The sequence below is a fragment of the Mustela lutreola genome, chromosome 6 (genome assembly GCF_030435805.1).
Source record: "Mustela lutreola isolate mMusLut2 chromosome 6, mMusLut2.pri, whole genome shotgun sequence".
In the NCBI taxonomy this organism is placed as follows: Eukaryota; Metazoa; Chordata; class Mammalia; order Carnivora; family Mustelidae; genus Mustela; species Mustela lutreola.
Window position 1 is genome coordinate 2,530,920 of NC_081295.1, and position 19,821 is coordinate 2,550,740.

At 57.2% G+C, this 19,821-nt stretch overlaps 1 protein-coding gene across 8 annotated transcripts in view; it reads left to right on the forward strand.

Moving 5' to 3' along the window:
• The window catches only part of RPS6KA2 (ribosomal protein S6 kinase A2), a 292,155-nt gene that overhangs the window by 212,325 nt on the left and 60,009 nt on the right, over positions 1 to 19,821 (forward strand). For all 8 annotated transcript variants that reach the window (XM_059176553.1, XM_059176557.1, XM_059176554.1 and 5 more), the window contains 4 exons: positions 982 to 1,098; positions 6,924 to 7,005; positions 17,174 to 17,254; positions 19,162 to 19,241. In XM_059176553.1, the coding sequence (XP_059032536.1) occupies positions 982 to 1,098; positions 6,924 to 7,005; positions 17,174 to 17,254; positions 19,162 to 19,241 (360 nt within the window). The remainder of the gene's footprint in view (positions 1 to 981; positions 1,099 to 6,923; positions 7,006 to 17,173; positions 17,255 to 19,161; positions 19,242 to 19,821) is intronic.

Genomic DNA, 19,821 nt, shown 5'->3' on the forward strand with positions numbered 1-19,821 from the left:
AGGGCCACGTGTGGGGCCCGCAGACATGAGGACAGAGTCCCGGAGGTTCATTCTGCTGCAGGGCTTCCATGATCATCCCTATCCCAACTTTGGCCCAAAGTGTTAGATGCAGGATGGATTTTGTGGAGAACCTCTGCCGTGTCCTTGAGATGAGACCTAAGGACAAATATCCATGCAGAAAAGAACACAGTACCAGCTCCCCTGGCCTGCTTCCCAAGATAGGCACACATAAGGACAACGGTGTGAAGCTCTGTGATGTCACACGTGCCGCGGTATGCCCGCCCTGTGGAGGGTACCACCCGTGACCAGGAGCTAGAGACTGTTTGTCCCTAGAGAAAGGAGCCTTTGCTACTTTTTCTTGGTTCTCTGCCCCAGCACAAATCCTCTTTCTTTAGAATTCCTAGTTAATAGACGCTCCCAAAGTCAGGCCTTCTTTGGCCAATTCCTGGCAGATGTGTTGTCCTTTTGTCTATAACAAATAAAAACTGGGGGCACTGGGGGGCTCAGTGGGTGAAGCCTCTGCCTTTGGCTCCGGTCATGATCCCGGGGTCCTGGGATCGAGCCCCCCTCGGACTCCCTGCCCAGCGAGGAGCCTGCTTCTGCCTCTACCTCTACCCCTCCCCTCTGTGCTCGCTCATTCTCTCTCTCGAATAAATAAAATCTTAAAAAAAAAAAAAAAACCCAAAAAACAAAAGAACTGCCCATTCTGGTCATTTCTCTAGGTCTCCGTGTTGTCACTGACCCTCTGGGCACACCGAATAATACTTTGATTTTTTTTCTCCTATTCATCAGTCTCATGTAAATTTAGCCCTCAGTCCGGCTGGAAGACCTTGAGGGTTGAGAAGAGATTTTCTCTGCCTTTACCGCAGTCCTTAAAATCCGTAACCTAAGCCAGCGCGGTAACTTCGGTGCAGGACGGAGGCAGTGAGCCAGGAGGAGCCGCCGGTGGGGTCCTCACCGTGTGCCGCTGCTGTCTTGCAGGAGGAAGGCACCGTCCAGGAGATCGACATCAGCCACCATGTGAAGGAAGGCTTCGAGAAGGCCGACCCCTCCCAGTTCGAACTGCTCAAAGTTCTAGGACAAGGATCCTACGGAAAGGTAAGCTGCAGCTTGGATTCCGCCTGAGCGGGGCTCGCGTGCCGTGGCAGGTCCCCCATCCCAGGGCGGGAAGCACTTGAATGTCAGGGGAGGCGAGCGACGGCCAGGCCGGCTCCTGAACATGGGCGCCGTGACCCTGAGGCCGAGGGGGTGAGGCTCGCGGACAGCCCCCCGTCTGCGAGCCCCATGCGCACTGCCACCCACACGCGTGTTGCACGCTTACGACGCGTGCAGGGCGTGCGAACCACGACCGTGTGGGCCCGCAGGAATGCCCGCACCGCGCCCCTCTCCTCAGACTTCCCGGGCGTCTCCTCGTCCCCACGGTGAGGAGCATTCTTGACCTTGAGGCCGTGCCTCCCCGAGAGCAGACTTGACCAGAAGGAAGAAAGCAGCATACTTCGCGCTGGCACGTGGCCGGCACCCAGGGCTCAAGGAAGGCTGGGCCTCGCCGCCGGCCTCATCTCCTTGCCCGGTGTCTCAGCTGTGCAGACGCTCTCTCGAGCCTCAGTTTCCCTCTCTGTGTGATGGGGTCGGCACGAGCCGTGTCATTGGACGGCCCTCCAGCCATGGCCTCAGCTTATCTGCACAGAGAATCATGCCCTTTGCGTCACCGTCAAGGTGTGGTGAGGCCGGTCCCTCCCAGGAATGAGAAGTGGGCGGCCCTTCACTCGGGCCGCGTCCGGTCCCGCGGACCACAGACATCTTCAGTGCTGGCTGCGTGAGGGTCCTTCCAGCGCCGTGCTGGGTCCTCCACGTCCCCGTGCAACAGCGAGAAATCCGGAGACCCTGACGGCATGATTTCTGGAGTATCGGGGCCCGAGAAGAGCGGTACGGCCCCTCCCTGGGGCACAGGCAGAGCAGCGACCAGCTTTCCAAGTGTCGTTTTGCACAGCACGTGGACATTCGCCAGATCTGCCCGGATATTCGCCAGATCTGCCCGTTCTTCAGAGGACTTTGTGTCAAGATGCGATCTGGTGCCTGTTGATTTCATGCACGACTAGTAACACATTAATGGTGCTCTGCAAGTCTCTTCAGACCATGAAAACGGGATTGCTTGCAATACTTCTCTTTGGGCCTGCATATAAGGTGGCCTGTCTTTCTGTTTTCTTTCCCGCTTTCATACAATAACGTGGGAAGGAGGAGTGTACACTCAGTTACCACAAACACAGTCACTTTGAGCCACGCCAGATTTTCTGCATTCAGAGTTTCGTGTCCTGCAAAAACGGCCATGTAATGGGGACTGTAAGGTGTTCGGGAAGCGGGGGATGAAGACGTCGGTCTCTGACAGCCTGGGGAGCGTTACTGAAGGCACACGGCAGAGCCTACTGAAGTGGTGATGGGATGTGCGCCGCTCATTAGAAACGTCAGGAAAGAGGAAAAGGCATCATTCTTTCTCTAAGAACTAGGATTTCAGAACGGAGACAAGCAAATCCACAGACACTCCCCAGGGATTGTTTCTGGCGCACATTCTCCGCCGAGCGGTCCAGGTGTGGGCCACTGTGGGCACTGCCATGGGATTGGGTCCCTCTGACCTCGCTGTGGACACCACCTACCACCCGCAGCTCCGGCTGTGGGAACAGACCCACAGACCGACGTTTCTGAGCTCGACGGAGCCACGCGTCTGGGACTTGAGGGGTGTGTCCAGACACTCACCTGGACAGAAGCTGCCCTTGAAGATGCCCTCCTCCCAGACCCAGGTTCCAGAGGAAGGGAGAAAAGGCTTTGTCCAATTCCCTCCGAATTTCAAATTTTGAATTTGCTTTCAAAAGCTGTTCTTCGGAAAACAAGTCAAACAGCGAATGGTGTTTGGTGGAACCGTGGGAACAGCCGTGCTTGTCGCGCCCCGTGCGGTCCTCCCCGGCCTCCCGCGCACCTGCTCGTCCACACGCACGGGCCGGTCCGCGTACGGCGCGGCAGGTAACGGCGAGCACGAGAGCGAAGAGGAAGAGGCAGTGGCCACGTGAACGGGTGTTCCAGCCTCTGCTCACGACCTAATTCGCAGCTCGTAGGTGGGGCCCCCCCGGGCCTGGGAGTGAAGACCAGAGCCCCCGGCGGACAAGGGGTGCCGACCAAACGGGACAGGACTCCGGAGACCGCTCAGAAGGGCCCTGGGATGCCTTGGGGCCAACATCAGGCACTAGAGAGCCGCACGCAGGTAGACATTCTCTTAGTCCACGCAGTGCTGCCTGTCGGGAATTTTTTATAAAAGCAAAACTCATGACAAGAGGGGGATCGCCGCATGTTCCGACACTGCACAATGTTTTACTCATCACCCCTAAACAAAGCACTGTACGTCCTGATGCAGGCTCGTCCTGCTTTCGCCTCTAGAAGAGAAACACAAGACGGAACGGAATGTCCGCGTTGCACCCTTCCTGCCTCTGCTCCCAGGACCGAAGAGCCAGCGTTAATCTGGACCTCAGTGTCCCAAGGCTGTATGTCACTGGGTTCCCTCCGTTCCCCTGTCACTGGGCCCGTCCGTTCACCTGTCACTGGGCCCGTCCATTCCGTCTTTCCTCTGTGCGGTGACTGCAGGCGCCGGAGCCGCAGGAAGGAGTAAGTGCCGTCTCTCCCACACGTGGCCTTCACGCTGATGCCCGCTTCCAACGGCAGGCTCGTCCCAGGGACCTTTGCCATCCTGCCCACAGCAGGGGCCCGGATGGGTCCTCCCTCGGCGGCTCTGTTCTACTTGTGCAGCAGAGGCCTGGTCCCCAGATGGAAGCAGCTCCACCCCAGAAGATGACCCCCTATTGATGGCATCTCTCGGAGGGACGACGGGGGCTTATGGGCCCAAAGCAGGACCACACAGAAGGCAGCACAAGCTCTTCTCTCCAAGTCAGTCCTACAAAGTGTAGGAAGCAAAATAACCAGTTTTCCAGAGCAGTTTGCTGGGAGTCATGGAGAGCATCTCTGGTCGTTAGTCATTTGTCAGGCCGTCAGGACTTCAAGGGTGTCCAGAGAGCACAGGCAGCAGCGGTGCCTGGACAGGAGAAGCAGCCTTGTACTCGAAGAGATTTAAGCACTGAATCGGGAAAACAGTGAAACTCTGGAAGGTGCGGCACAGTGTGTCCCGGTGTCGGTCCTGGTGTGGACCAGGTGCTCCCTGAGAGTCTGCAGGCAGGAGAGGCGTCGGAGCCCCCGGAGAGCCCAGAAGTGACGCTGGCCCCCTCCTTCCTGTCCCCCTGCCTGTTCCTTGGTGTCCCTCGTGGGTGAACACCAGGGGTCGGTGTGGGAACATTCTTTTCTTTAAAATATTCAGGGGAGAGAGGCAGATGACAGTTCCCACGTTCTGAGACAGGATCAACCCAAACAAAAACATGCCCTGGCTTCCCTGTCACTTAGTTGGTAGCACATAAGAATGGGTGTTTAAACGTCTTCCTTCGGAGGAAGGATCCGGCATCCCGCAGCATCCCCTGCGGGTGCACGACCGCCCCCCAGCCGGCTCCCCTGCGGGTGCACGACCGCCCCCCAGCCGGCTCCCTTGCGGGTGCACGACCGCCCCCCAGCCGGCTCCCCTGCGGGTGCACGACCGCCCCCCAGCCGGCTCCCCTGCGGGTGCACGACCGCCCCCCAGCCGGCTCCCCTGTGGGGAGCACTGCCGACCGGTGGCAACGCTGCGGCTCTCGGAGCTGAGAGGTTTGCTGAATCAGGCAGTGGCTTTGCTGATTACAATGAGACCTGAAGATTGGGGGCGATGTAGAGTGGCACGGGATCTGTCTCTGTGTGTCCCCAAGCAATGTCCTTGCATGTTACATGCTGAGCTGCTAAAGAAGCGGTGGGAACGGACTGGGGAGCACATTACCGCTGGGTTAGAGACGGAAGGTCGGCCCTGCAGGTGCTGACATTACTGGGATTAACCAGAACGTACCTCACTGCAACGGAACGTGTTCCTGAACGACGCATCCAGCCCCAGAGGTGGCGGCACGGAGCGCTGGTCAGGAGCGGCCACCTGCGGCTCGAGCCGCTCTCCGCACTTGTGACCGTCTTCACTGTGGCACTGATGGCACTGTGGCTTGTGCCCTCAAGGCTCTGTTTGCCTCCTGTCGGGCCCTGCTTCCCCTGGGGTCCCTCCTGCTGTGGTTCCAGTCGAACCCCACGGCCCGGCGCATAGTGCGGGCTTCGGAGCACGGCAAGAATGGAGTTTCTTCCAGCTCTTTCCAGAAAGGGAAGAGCTCTTTTAATGACACGTGTGTAGAAACAGCGTCACCTTCAATCACCTCGTTTATAAAAGCCTGAAATACAAAAGAGAAAATGGTTTTATGAGCAATGCGTCAAGCAAAATTTGACATCATTTCCACTACTCTTAATGGATGGCGGACCCCGAGGACTCGGCGTCCAGGGCAGCCTCGGGCGGAACGGGGTGTCCGTGAGTCCTTGAGCTCATACGTACGCTCTCGGGCGTGTTCTCTGTGTGCGTCACGCACCCCCGTCCTTACCTTGCGGGGGAGGAGCTGGACAAAGGGACGAGAATGCAGGAAAGACGGCTCGGCTCTTGCACATGTTGGAAGAGCGGTTTTAATGCCGTTACCGGTCTTCTGAGAACGCCCATCTTGGGGCTGACGGGGCTTCACTGTGAAGCGTTGGTAGGTCCGCGGCCCCCAGGGGAGGTGCACGGAGGGCTTGAGCAAGGAACCGCGGCAGCTTCTCTGCGTGGTGACTCAGTGGCCCAGCCCGCGGCCCCACATGGCCGTCCTCAGCCACGTGGCCAGGGCTCAGCTGGAGTGTTTAGGTCCAGTTTTGCAGTGTTCTGCACCCAGAGGCCACACTCCCCCTCGGCTAGAGTCGTTGTTTAGCCAACAGCCCCTTCCTGCCACGGACACCCCTGCCTCTCAGCCCCATGCCTTTTAGGGCACAGCTTTCTTTCTGGGGTGCTGGGCACTCATGCTCGGGCCCAGGCCCCTCAGGGGGCCCCCAGCCTCTCCCCCCTGCTCACTGGCTTGCCGCCCAACACTTGGATCCTGGCTGCTCCCCTCTGTCCGCGCGCCTGCATCAGCCTGGGGACAGGGCTTGGAGACCTGAGGGGACCAGAGCGTGTGCGGACACACTGCAGGGCGCACGACTTCCCATGAGTCAGAGGACGTAACGCGTCTCTGCACAGCCCGGCCTTCTGACCGCGGCTGGGGCAGCTCTCCTCGCCCATCGAGAGGCTCATCCCCGGCAGGACGCCCCACGCAGAGCCCCCGTCTGCACACGCTTGTGTCTCACCCCGTGTGGCCGTGGGACCCCAGACTTTGCCCCCGGGGACCTGTGCCACAGCCGGCTTCATCCAGCCGATAAGTGCAGACATGTCACGTGTCACCCAAAGATAAACAGTAACGCTCAGTGGCTGAGTAGTCCAAATCCAAAGGGAAAGGGGAACCTGCTCCTAACGGTCCCTGGCTGCCTGGCCCTCATTCCGGGGGCAGCATCCAGTGGGTCCGGCTTGTCCCTCTTGCCCTCATTTTTGTCTGGGCGGGGGAGGGAGGGAACCTTGGCATTGACCCTGGTCTGTGCCCCGAGTGGCGGCAGCGGCTGGGCAGGAGCTGTCCCCGGGCCAGGACGCTCTGGGTCAGAAGCCGCCTCCCGGGCTGGAGAGCACGCGGTGAACCGAGGACAGACTCCCTCAACCCACATTCCTGTGCGGGGACGTCGTGTCTTCCAGGTCACAGAGCAGACACCGGGCGGGGTCCTGTGAGGAAGGAGGTGCTGGAGGAACTTTTACATATTTATTTTACTGGATTTTTTCCCCCTAAACTCCCCCTAAACTCCCCCACGTATTGTTCTGTCGACTCAAGTAAGTCCGGGTCCACCGTCTTCCCCCAACCTCAGATGTCCCTGCTCTTTCCCAGGTGTTCCTGGTGCGGAAGACCAAGGGTTCGGACGCTGGGCAGCTGTACGCTATGAAGGTCCTTAAGAAAGCTACCTTGAAAGGTGAGCATCTCCGGGGCTGGTCGTGTTTGAGATGCGCTGCTGTGGTCTGTGCTCTGCCGGCCGCTTGCCTAAATACACATTCGGCCTAGTTTCGCGTGATTTCTGAAGCTGTCTGTAAAGGAGCGTATCGGAGCGTTTCTCTGCGGACAGTAAAGAGTCAGTGAACTGCAGACAGTTAACCCAGCCCTGCGACCCTGCCGCACTTTTCAGAGAGAAAGCCGTATTGCGTAAATACTGTTCCCCCACGTGTCCGGCGGTGGCGTGCCATTCGCAAAGAAGCACATCGGGGAGGAAAGCAGAAACAGGTCAGACGGCGGCGTGTGGACCACGGCGCAGCCCGAGTCCTCAGTGAGACCACATCCCTCAGTTTCCAAAAAAACCGTGATTCATGGCTCTGGCACTTCCCTTGGGTCCCCGTGGCTGGGTTTTAGAATCAGGAGCACCTGATTCTAGCACTGCCCACCCCCGCCCCCAAGGAGGGGTGAGCACTGGACATGGTCAAAGTGACGCTGCACGCGAGAGCCCCACTCCTGGCGCACAGCCCCGCAGCCAACAGTGGGGGAGAGTCGAGCGCCGCCGGCTCACCCCCTTGGGGAGGGAGGGGCCCGTCCCCTGAGCTGGGCAAGGTGCCCCGGCACACACAGCAGGCCCTGGGCAGGTGTGGCAGACTGTCCTGGTCGTACGCACTCCCCACAGCCTGGGGAGGAGCAGAGCCACGGAGGATAGGCTGGGGGAGGCCGGCTTTGTAGCAGCAAGAAGACAAGATGACCCCTGGTGCCCGCGCAGGACGTGCTGGGCCTGACGAGTCATTCTGTGCGTTGGCCGGGAGCGGAAGCCTGCGAGGGACCAGCTGGGGTACAGCTGCTCCAGCTTATCCGGAAACCGCAGGGTTGGAGGCCCTTCTCCCAGGGTGGGGAGGTCTCCGTCGAGGGCACGAAGCTGGCGGTTAGGCCTTTGGACTCTGTGGGGCTCAGAGATGCCAGGGCAGCGTATGACTCTTTAGGTCTTAAGACGATGTCCTCCGCAGTTCATTCCAGGCGGCAAGGCAAGGGCCATATTGTCCTCTGCACACACGTCCCTTACCCTTGGCTGGGGACACGGAACACGAAACACGAAATGCGGGCCAGGAGCTCGTGAACCGAATAAACACAGACTTGCGCATCCTAGGTATTCCAAAGAGAACGAGTGTCCTTCCAAAGGCGGTCGGTCAAGGACGGGACCTTAAATGGTTCCTTTTCCCTTTCGTCACAACCGCCCCTTCTTCCCTCAAATACGACCTCATCGTGCCCTGCCCTGGGAGGAGAGAGAAGGAGAGGAGGAGGGTCGTGGGAGCCGCCGTCGGGGAATCCGCGGCCGCGCGCCTGCCCCGAAGGCCCAGCGTCAAGCCAAGGAGCCAGACGTCGCTGCGTCGAGCCGGGGCTCCGCGGACACTCCGTCTGCGCTGGCCTGGACCTCCCGGCTCCTGCCAGGCGCGCCGGCGTAGTGAATCACAAACTGGTTCCACATTGGTTTGGAAGCCAACCCCGTGTGCTTCAGAAAGTGCCCTGGAGCCCGTGTCACACGGGTCAGAGGGGGTGGAACGCGGTGTCCGCAGAGCGCGAGCCTCCCGGTCGGTCCAGGTCCGTGCGCATGTGCGCGGCGAGAGGGACGCGTCGTGCTGGAGGAACAGGCCACGTGAGCACAGTCTCGAGGTACCCGATAGCTTTTGTTTTCTTCCCTACGCTCTATGTTTTAGGTTCTCAACAGAAATAAAACACGTTTGACTTTCTCTAATGTCAAGTTATTTGTAAAATACTCTGGACCCTGTGCTTGATGATGTACAGTCGTTTTCCCGTGTGAGAGTGAGCCGTGTGCACATAAAACAGGAGGTCGCTTCTCCACGTCCTTGTGCTCCTGCCGGAGCTGCGTTTCAGACCACACATGACTGGACGTCTTCACTGCTTCCGCTTTCCAGAATGGTCCCCCACAAAAGAATACATTTTTTGTTTTTCCCAGAAATGTGATGGAGATTTATTTTCTTAAGAGAAAATAGGGGCATCTGGGGTGCTCAGTGGGTTGAGCCTCTGCCTTCGGCTCGGGTCATGATCCCAGGTGGGATCGAGCCCCGCATCGGGCTCTCTGCTCAGTGGGAGCCTGCTTCCTCCTCTCTCTGCCTGCCTCTGCCTACTTGTGATCTCTGTCTGTCAAATAAATAAATAAAATATTTTTAAAAAGAGAGAAAAAAATTAAAAAATAAAAAGAGAAAATATTTTAAAAAGAGAAAAGAAAAAGAAAAAGAAAAGAAAATTTTTATTTATTAAAAATAAAAAAATAAAAAATACACACAATGGATTACTACTTGGCCATCAAAAAAAAAAATGAAATCTTGCCATTTGCGATGACGTGGATGGATCTAGAGGGTGTTATGTTGAGCGAAATAAGTCAATCAGAGAAAGACAATCATCACAAAATCTTACTGAGATGTGGAACTTCAGAAAACAGAGGACTATAGAGGAAGAGAGGAAAAAATAAAACAAGATGAGACAGAGAGAGACGAACCATGAGACTCTTCATCAAAGGAAACAAACGGGGTTGCTTGGCGGGGCTGGGGTAACTGGGTGAGGGGCTCTCGGGAGGACAGGGGATGTGCCGAGCCCTGGGCGTCTAGGCAACTGATGATCACTGACCTCTGCCGCTGAAGCTAGTAATGCAGGGTAGGTTAATCAATTGAATTCAAATTTAGAAGTTTAAGAAAGAGAGTAACGTTTGCAATGCGGTGCCTCGGTGGGGGGGTCCTTGGACACATCGTAGGAGGACAGTATGGCAGGAAGGAGGCCAGGGGTCTGCGCGCACCGCAGGGAGAGGACGCCGCGGCTCGCTGAGCCAACCCCTTCCTCGCGTGCCTTGGCCGGAGCAGGTTCATCTCCAGCAGATTCACCAGCGTCACCCGGTTCGCATCGGAGAACTGCGAGTCCCGGGGAGGACCAGTGAAGCAAGTCGCAAGCGCACGTTCCAAGTGCCGCTCCTGCTAGCGTGGTGAAGCCGGGCGCCACCGCCCACGGTGGGCAGCGCTGGGGACCCTGCCCGTCCCCCCGACACGCCCGGGCGGTCACTTCCGGACCAGGAAGCCGCGGCTGATGTCCTTACGCCTTCCTGTTTAGGAGCCGTTTCCCACTGCGTGTTCTGGGACAGAAAGTGAAAGGGCAGGGTCCCCCCTTACGCCCCCCCGGCTGCTTTCTCGGGCTCCTGGAGGCACCGTGCACCCAGGGTAGACGTCACCGGCCGGGAACCGGCGCGGCACCTGCGGCACCTGGGTCCCTTGGGTTCCATCCGTTCGTTTGTACCAGAATCCGTTTGTTTGTGTTTCTTGGGTTGTCGACAGGTTAAAGAGCGGGACATGGCGGGAAAAAGACGACAACTAAAGATTACAGTGTCATCTCTACTGTAAATGTATATGTGGAGGGAGAAGGAAACGGGCTGAACGCTGATCCACAAAAAGTTTCTTCAGTGAAGAAGTGACCTAAGTACCGTGTCCCGTTCTCTTTTCAATAACCTGGTACAGAGGACGACGCAGATCTTCGCACGGTAACTCTCGCGGTCACCGGTTCAGGGTTCCTGCGTGATGGTCTTCTTCCTTCCTTCCTTCTCTGGACGAAGAACGATACGGTTTGGGCCCCGAACACAAGCAACGCGCCTTCTCCCGGGAGGCCGTTTTTGCTATGAATTCGACTTCTGAAGAGTCAAAGTACCGTGTGAGGACAGACTTTCGTCTGCATCTGGGAGACTGCTTGGGGTGTAATTTCTGACCCGTGGGTTTCTGGGGGCAGGGAAGGAAGCAGGGAGCAGGGGCGCGGTGCTGAGCCGAGCCTGAGCTCTCCTCCTGCCTGCGCAGGGACGCCCGTCCTACACGAGCCGTTGCGACTGGCTCTCTCAGACCCGACTGGCCGTTTCTCGGGTCTGGGGACGTGTGTGGAGGGTGGAGATGTCGGTTCCAAGAGGCGGCCTCGAGGTTCCAAACCTGTCCCCTCCGAGGTGCGAAGCCATTAGGCTGCCGGGCAGACACAGCGCTTGCATTTCCGTTTCTCACTGCACGGGGCGGGTCAAAGGACTGTGGGTATTGAGATATTTTGTTACCCCCAAAGGGGCTGTTCGCCACCTTCTAACTCCTAAAACTCCAGAACAGAGCAAGTGGTTAAGTAAAAAAATGAACAGGTTGGAATGTCCTAAATGTTAAATTCCTCATGAGCCCAGAGTAGGTACATCTGAAGTTGCCTAAAGGAGTGTGGGGCTGGAGTCACGCAGATACTGGCCTGATCTAAGAAAAGAGCGTTTCCAGAAAGCGGCTCTATATTGTATCACGTGTCCTTCCAGCAGGCTGACCGCACGGTGCTCCTCCTCCCCTGTTTTCCCGGGAAGGAAACTGTGCCCTTCACAGCGGGGGGCATCTCTGGGCATCTCCACACTCATCTTGGTGCTTGGTGCTGCCACGGCCGTGGGGGCTGAGGGACCCATGAAGGTCGCCGCTGGCCCCGGGGACGTGGATGGCCGTCTGGAGCAAAGCCCGCCGTGAAACCCACACCCCCCAACCCTCCACGTTTCAGGGCTACCACAATTACAGGGTTGAAATACAAAACAAAACACGCTTCAGTTATCCCCAAGATGCACGATTTATTAATGAATCTCAAAATAGCTTGGCATATTTTTCTCTTTCCGTCCATAGAAGCAAGCCCCACTCAATTCCGGACTCACCTGTCAGATCCCAGGAACAGACATCCCAGGGAGAGAACAAGACCTGAACCCCAGTTCTGCACCAGCCTAGAGCTGCCCAGTGAGACGGCTACTGGTGCTTCGCTCCGGCCGAGGGACAGTTTCTTGGCTCTGCTCGCGATGTCTCTCCCCAGTTCTGTGACTCACTGACACCGTAGCGATGCAGCGATGGAGGGAGCCTCTCTCCTGGCTTTCTTTTTGGTGCATCTGGGTCCTAAGACTCAAAATCCCTCAGCGCCCTGAGCTGCCCAAAGGCAGCTTAGAGCCCGTGCCAAACGGAGACGCATTTACTGTCCGTGCCCGCATCTTCTGTCACGCCAGGACACCCCGTGGCTGCCCGTCCAGCAGCAGAGCCGCCCGTTCAGGCCTTTCTGCCATTCGTGGCTCTGGCCCAAGAGTGACCAGCAGGGCAGGGAGAGGGTCCAGGGTGGGCGGAACGTGGGCTGTGCTCGGTTGGACGGAATCCACAGAGCCGGAGAGCAGGGGGACCCCGCACGTAGGCTCATGGCCAAGGGCACCGCTCTGGGGAACCACCGCCCTGCGGGTCCCCAGATGTGGTCGGTCAGGAACGCTGTCTCAGCACTGACCCAGGTGTGTGCCGTGTGCACACAGCCTGCCTCCCGCCTCCCGGGAAGGACCGTGCGTACCTGCGGAGTCGCTGTCGGGGCACAGGTGTGTGGATGCGTCTCCCACCGGAGCTGCTGGCTCGTCTCTACCTCCCTCGAGGCCCCTGCATTTACGGAGCCTCCTGGCCTTCTTTCTGTTTGCCTCACGCAACGTCCCCGCGCTTTACTGGCCTTTTAATGTCACGATCTCACACTTGTGAGTCACCCTCTCCCTCTTCCCTGTGTCATTCTGTGTCGCTTTTAGGAACCAGATTCCCGCCCGGACATCGGATGGGCATTCCTCTTTGTTGTCATTAACACGGATTGATTTTTTTTTTTAAACACTTAACTCTTTAGTAGACCTAGAATTTGTTTTTGTGTAAAAGGTAGGGAAGAAATACATATTTTTTTCCGCTATCACTCGACAGTTCCTTAGAAATTTAAACGTAAGATCTTTTTCTAATGGTTTCACTTGAGGCTTCTTAGGCCGCTGGCTTCCATGCCAACACAGTGTTCGGGTACATGGCAAAGCGGGTTTCCTCAGGCCTAACAGATCTAAGACAATGATAAGATCAACCTATTTAGAAGATTTTTAGATGCTCTGAGCCAGCGTTGAGGATTAAGCCTCACGAGGCGGTGCTAGGCGTGCGTGGAACGTGGAGACGCAGCTCCTCTGCGTCCCCGGATCTTGTCGGAGGACGGCTGGTGGGACAGAGACTTCTCCCAGAGGAGGACGCACCTCAGGGGACAGGAGACTGCGGTCCCCTGGGCCCTGTCAGCCTGGCCTGCTCCGCTGAAATGAGGGACACCCCGGGAGGCCGCCCGGAGGCAGCGACGAGCTCCTCTCTGTGAGGAGGCGGCCCAGGCCTGGGGTGCGGGGACATGTGTGGGTGCACACGACGGGCAGCTTCGAAGGGCTTCTAACTGCGTTAGGAGGGACAGTCCCATGGCCCCACGGCCACTCGTGGGACGTGCCCGCAGCGTACGGCTCTGCCTTCCCCTCAGCGTCCCTCCTGCTTCTCCGGACCCCGTCCCGGCTCCCACACGCCCAGAGAGGCCTCCGGGGGCTCCCCTCACTGCCGTGTCCACACCGCGGCTCCTGTGGGGACACTTCCTCACTGGGGACAGTCCGCGGCTTTGCTTCCTCGGGCCACACAGAGAAGACGGACACACAGCGGACAGGGAGTGGGCAGGAGGAGAAGGAAACCCGAGATCAGGTGGGGAGCGCTGTGCCTTCGTCGTCCGGTCCCGTGTCTGAGGAGCAGGGCCACCGACCGTGTCCCGGGGTCGGTGTCTTCTCGCCTCACAAGGAGCCCGTGCTGTGCCTTGGGCACCCGCCCCTCCACCATCCCGCGGCCCGTCTTCTGTGTACACGGAAGAGAGAACGGACACTGAGCAGAGCCTCGCTCCCCGGACGGCGACGCACAGATGATGAACGGGAAAGCAAGATGAGATCCTGCCCCCCAACCTCCGAAAAGGCTTGCCCGCAATGATCACAACCCCCAAGGAGAGCAGGACCTTAACCCGGGGCTCACGGCTCGGTCATTCGAGGCTGCAGTTACGCCCAGCGACCGTCTTCACTCAGAGCGCCGTGCTCCACGCAGGTCCTGGGGTGACAGTCCCCCCCTCACGTCCCTTGCCCACAGCTCATTTCTAGCCGAGGCCGCTTTGGGTCTCCTTTGTGTCCCGAGGGTCTGTGATCTCCTTGAGGCTGGAGTCTGCTTCCAGCAGCAGTGGTGCATCGTGGCCCCAGCAAGATGTGCCCCAGGGAAGGCTGTGGCACCACCCGGCCCGGCCTGGGCCACCTTCTCTCTACAGCGAGCCCTGTCTGCTCTCCCGTGAACACAGGGTTCAATGACACGCTTGCTAAGGCCCGGGGAGCGTGCAGTCCCACTGCACTGGTCCAGACAGGGAGGACCCACTGTGTGTCCTCAGGGCATGGACGATGGCGAACCAGGTCCCCCTACGCCCCGCCTGGTGCTCTGGTGCTGGGAGTTGGGGGCCGTGGGGACGCGGAGATGGCCAGGCAGTGCTGGTGCCACGGGGCGGCCTGCAGCTCTGCCCACAGCCCTCCCTGCTGACTCATGGCTTCTGATCCTGAGGGACACCGAGGCCACTGTGGTCACCAGGGCCTGGCGCTGGTATGGGAGCAGACCAGCGGTGGACTGAGAGGAGGATCAGAGGAAGCCCTGGGCGTCCCCGGTCAAGCCCACCCCAGCGGTGAGCGCGAGCACGGGGTGTGCGGGGAGGATTCGCAGGCTGCCCCCCGTCCTTCGCAGGCTGCCCCCCGTCCTTCGCAGGCTGCCCCCCATCCTTCGCAGGCTGCCCCCCGTCCTTCGCAGGCTGCCCCCCGTCCTTCGCAGGCTGCCCCCGTCTTCGTCCCCGTGACCTCGTGAGAGCAGCCTGCCCGCTGAGCGACAGAGCCAGGCTGTGCGCTCCGGGCTGCTGTCGCCGGAGGCCGCCCTGCCCCGGCAGGCAGACGAGGAGCACGTGGCCACGGCCCTGGAGCGAAGGGGGGCCCTGGAAGGCGTGGGTACCGGAAGCAAGAGTGAAGCATAAGCAGAGCCAAGGCAGGAGGCTGTCCCGTGACCAGGAGCAAGGGGACGGCTGTTTTCTCTAATTGTCGTGAAGCGCACGTAGCAGCGTACGGACCGTTGTCACCACTTGTAAGTGGCATTACACCCTTCGCGCCACTCTCTAGACCCCAAACTGTGCTCCGCAAACAGAAGGCCTGTCCACTGCCCCTGCGCCAGCCCCCGGCTCCCTTCCGTCCTCGTGGGTCTCCTGGAGTTTGACGGCTGGAGGGACCCCACGTAGACAGTCCTAGAGTCTCCGTTCCGCTGTGTCCGGCGGGTTTGGCTCTGTGTGGCGTGTTCAGGGCTGCTCCCGGCTGCGGCACACGTCGGAATTCTATTCCCGTTTAAGGAGGAGCAGCTCGCCAGCGTCTGGACGGAGCTCGTGTCGGGTACCTGCTCATCTGTCGGGTACCTGCTCATCTGTCGGGTACCTGCTCGTCTGTCGTGTACCTGCTCGTCTGTCGTGTACCTGCTCATCTGTCGGGTACCTGCTCATCTGTCGGGTACCTGCTCGTCGCCGGCAGACGCTCCGCTCCCTTCCTCTGGCTGTTGTGAGCGACGCGGCTGGGAGCGCGGGTGCACTGGCACCCGTGTGAGCGCCCGGCTTCCGTGCTTCGGGACGTAAGCCTAGGAGCGGAGCTGCTGGGTCGTGCAGCAGCCCTGGCTTTCCTGTTGGAGGGACAGGCACTTTGTTTTCCACATTCGACCGGCTTCTGTGCGCGCGTTCCGACTTCCGCTCCGTCCTTCCGAGCGCTCGCCACCCCCCCCCCCTTTTTTTATTACAGTCATTCTTTGGGAACCATTTCTCCAATGAAAACTTAAAGTACGTATCACAACGCCAAAATGTGGGTGAATTAAATGCCTGGTCCGGTAAAGCGATACTTACCCTGGTCCTGTGTAGGACTCGGAGGAGATCTCCCTCTGCTCTCGTGGGACGGTACGAGGTGTATCAATGTGCTTAGGGGAATCCTGGGGTTTATTCTTCTTCTCAAGCAGTGATCCTATTGGGCATGTTTATTTTTGCCTCAGAATGAATGCCGTCTGTATTCCCAGATGGATGCACTTTGGACAAAATGTCAGCAGCAAAAAGAATAATAATGTAATTGATTGAAACACACTAATTTTTCTAAAATCCCTAGTGCCTGCTTGTCCTCAGGAACAGAGAGAAGCAGTCTTCCTCTGGATTCCCAGTTCCGTCAGAAATGAGAAGACTGCCATTTTGTAGCCCTTAATGACCCAAGCCAGGGTTGTTCATAAGCGTATGCTAACTGTCTAGGATGGAGGAGTGGTAGGGCCCGTAGCTCAGTCCATACTAGAGAGCACCCTGCGGGTGACTTATTACTTACAAAGGGACCCGCAGGTCTTTGTAGGAAGAGACTGAGGACTTGTCACTTTCATCCCTCCGTCAGGTTTAGTGGCCTCCAGAGAGGGTCCCGCATCACGCACAGCCCATCTGCTCCATCTGACGTGCACGGCATCACCTCAGAGATGCTTGGTGGTGTTTACCTCAGTCTTATAAAGCCTCCAGACCTAACCTCAGTTTGTGGGAATAAAGAACTTAGAGCCGCTGGTTAAGCACCAATCAGACAAACCCAGAACATGGAACAGTCTGTAAGAAACTGGCCTGGTCTGGCCTGACCACAAAGTCCACAAAACTTGAGAAAAACAGGACAAAACAAAAAACTGTGGGACCATTCTAGTCTAGAATGAAGAAATATAACAACCAAAGGGAACATGTGAACCGTGACAGGCTCCCACATTGGGAAAACTAACGGCTGTCGGTGACGATGTTGAATGTGGACTGGGTACTGGATGATGTTGTGGGGTGATTGTCAATTTTCTTAGAGGTGACAGTCATGTCAGAGGTTCAGTAAGGGACTGTCCTTACTCCTAGAAAATGCTGTTCACAAACAGCTAAGAGTCAAATGTCACAGTGTCCATGATTTTGTGTCAGAGCTTTGGCTATGATGTGTATAAGTGTGAAGAGAGAGACACACAGAGATAGAGAAAGACCCAGAAGACCCAGAAAAGACCCAGAAATGTGGCAGAAAGACGACAGGTGTTGACTCTAGGTGGACAGTTTAAGGACGATCATTATCCTACTATTTCAGCTTTTGTGTCTGCTTGAAAAGTGTTGTAACAAAACGTTGGGGGAAGTTATTTGTAGCTAATGTTTTAGGTTCCATGTACTCTAGGACCCCATCCCTGCCTCTTGAAAGCCTTTGTGTTTCTGTTTTGCAGTTCGGGACCGAGTGCGGTCGAAGATGGAGAGAGACATTTTGGCAGAAGTGAATCACCCTTTCATTGTAAAGCTGCATTATGGTAAATAGAGTAAAATATAACCTACTTTTGAGAGGACCTAAGCAACCTTCCCCAAATCCAAAGAAAATGAAACAACACTAGGTCAGGAGGGCCCGACCTGTAGGGCAAGGGGCTGCCTACCCACTGCAGCCCATAATGTCTTCCACAGTTTTCCTCTCTGAGGGAGCAAGATCCCCTGTTTCAACCAGAGACTAAAGTGAGGGGGCTATACTTTGCTTCTAAGTAAATTATCATCATTGATAAAGTAGTAAAATAATAATCATAATAATGAAAGGTGTCTTGGCCTAGATTGAGGTGAATCTGTGACATATTTTTGTGTTGTTTTAGAAGATAATGCTTTATGACCCAATAATTTCTTTAACCAGAATGGCATCAGCTTCATATTTTAAGTGAATACTATGTTTCCAACATTTTAAAGAGACTGTCCTTACTCCTAGAAAATGCCAAAACTTTCTATCGGGGGAGGGCACTGTCTCTGTTTCCTAGAAGAGAAATGAGACACAATCAAATAATTGTGATTCTTGGTCCCGTACCTGCAGCACCCCACAAACTCCTCAGAGTTTGCTTTCTGTCGGTACCCTGCTCGGGGAAGCAGTGAAATCTTCAAACTAAAAATAATGAATGAGGGGTGCCAGAGGGCATTAACACTTACTACCCTACTGAATAATTCATATGAGGGAAATACAGGGTAAAAAACAAAAACAAAAAACAAAAACCTACCTTGTTGGTTTCAAAGGCGCTGGGTGTGGGGGTTGTCAGCGACATTGTCACAGATTGAAGGAGGCTAACGTGTGAGCCATGCCCAGAGGTCGGAGGGCAGAGGCTTCTCGCTCTGTGCTGGTCACCTCCTGATGATTCAGAAAACGCTTCAGTCCCCCGTAGAACATGTGTGTCTTGTCCTTTCAAAGCTGGTAAGAGCGATGGTGCGTGTGAATTTGCTGAAAGGCCCGGTGGCCACAGACAGGTGGCCAAGCTCTGCCTCGAAGCCGCCCAGGGGGGCTGACCGCTCCCCTGCCACGGCCACCTGGGCCACCGCGCAGTCGCCGCTGTCGGATCCAGACCCCTGTTGCACTCCAGTTGCTTGCCGGAGGGGGGGGGGGTTCTCTGAAGAAGAACCAGGCCTCTTTCAAAGATTTCTAAATGTGTCTTCCATGTTGGCTCTGTGGTTGAGCAAAAGACACTTGCTCTCCCTCTGCCTGTCAAGCCCTAGGAGAGAGGATAAAATCTGTACTTTATACAATTCTGAGAAGGATTTTTTAGTTAAAGGTTATTTGTCTCTAAAACCCTAACCCGTATCATGTTTCTAGTGTTTTCTTTTAGAAACCCAGGCACACCGGGCTAGATGGTGGGCAACATCCGAAGCATAAACAGTGGGCCCGTCATCACGGCTCAGACCTAGAACAGGGGCCCCATGTGCCATTATGTACGATGCCTGGGACTGATAGTCACTGATGGCTCTGGGAGGGAAGGGGCCACATGATGGAGTTCCTTGAGCTGGAGCCATCTGGGATACAGCCCTACGGAGGGAAGGAGCCTCGCCCACACTGGGCCCCGGGCCGTCATCCGACTCTTCGCCACGAGGCTGGTGGTGCCCGGTGGTGCCCGGCCTGGGTGGTGGCCGTAGCGAGAGCAGTTGGAGCCTGCAGATCTGTGCCTCCGAGGATCTTCCCTCCCGTCTGTGATTGAAAAGGGAAGGGGATAGAGAAGGAGAGGAGAAGAAAGAAGGGGCGGCGACCTCTAGACTTAGTGAGAGTGGGGGACACGGACTCATTCCTGCCCACCCTCTCCCGGACTTCTGCCCCAACAAGGGCCCCCGCCCGGCTGCAGTCCTCTCGCTGGAACGTAGGGCGCTGCAGCCCACTCGCGTTCCGGGCCCCCCGGGACACCAACCCTCCCTCCTTCCACAGCCTTTCAGACGGAAGGAAAGCTCTACCTGATCCTGGACTTCCTGCGGGGAGGGGACCTCTTCAGCCGGCTCTCCAAAGAGGTACGCGGGGTGAAGCTCGGGGGAGGTCTGTGTGCGGCGCACGTGCCGTCAGTACGGGTGAGAGCACGTGCGAGGTCAGTGTGCGTGCTGAGTGGGAGAGAGTGTGTGCGTGGTGTGCACGCTGAGTGTGAGCGTGTGTTGTCCGTGCTCTGGGGGTTCCATGGTGTGAACGTGTGTGTGTGTGTGTGTGTGTGTGTGTGCGTGCATCTGTTTTAGAGAAGTTGCAAGGTCGCACGGAGACGCGATCTGTTGTCCATGAAAGATGGGGAACAAACAGGTGCTTCCGGGCGCCAGGAGCACCGACCCCCGCGCTGTGTGCACTGCCCCATGGGAAGCGGATGAAAGCAGAGACGGGCTTGTGGTAGCGGCCGGGGACACCGTTCCCCAGCATCTCACTCCCTGCCATGGGAAGGTGCCGTGAGCACGCTCCCCACATGTGCTGGGATGTGCTTCCAGAACGTCTAGTCGGGCCTCCGCACCGGAGAGGAGGTCTCCACGACCGCTTCCAGCCTGGGGCTTGTCCTCGACCACAGTCCTGACAAGGAATGTTCCAGAATGTCACCCAGGGCAACACGAAAGC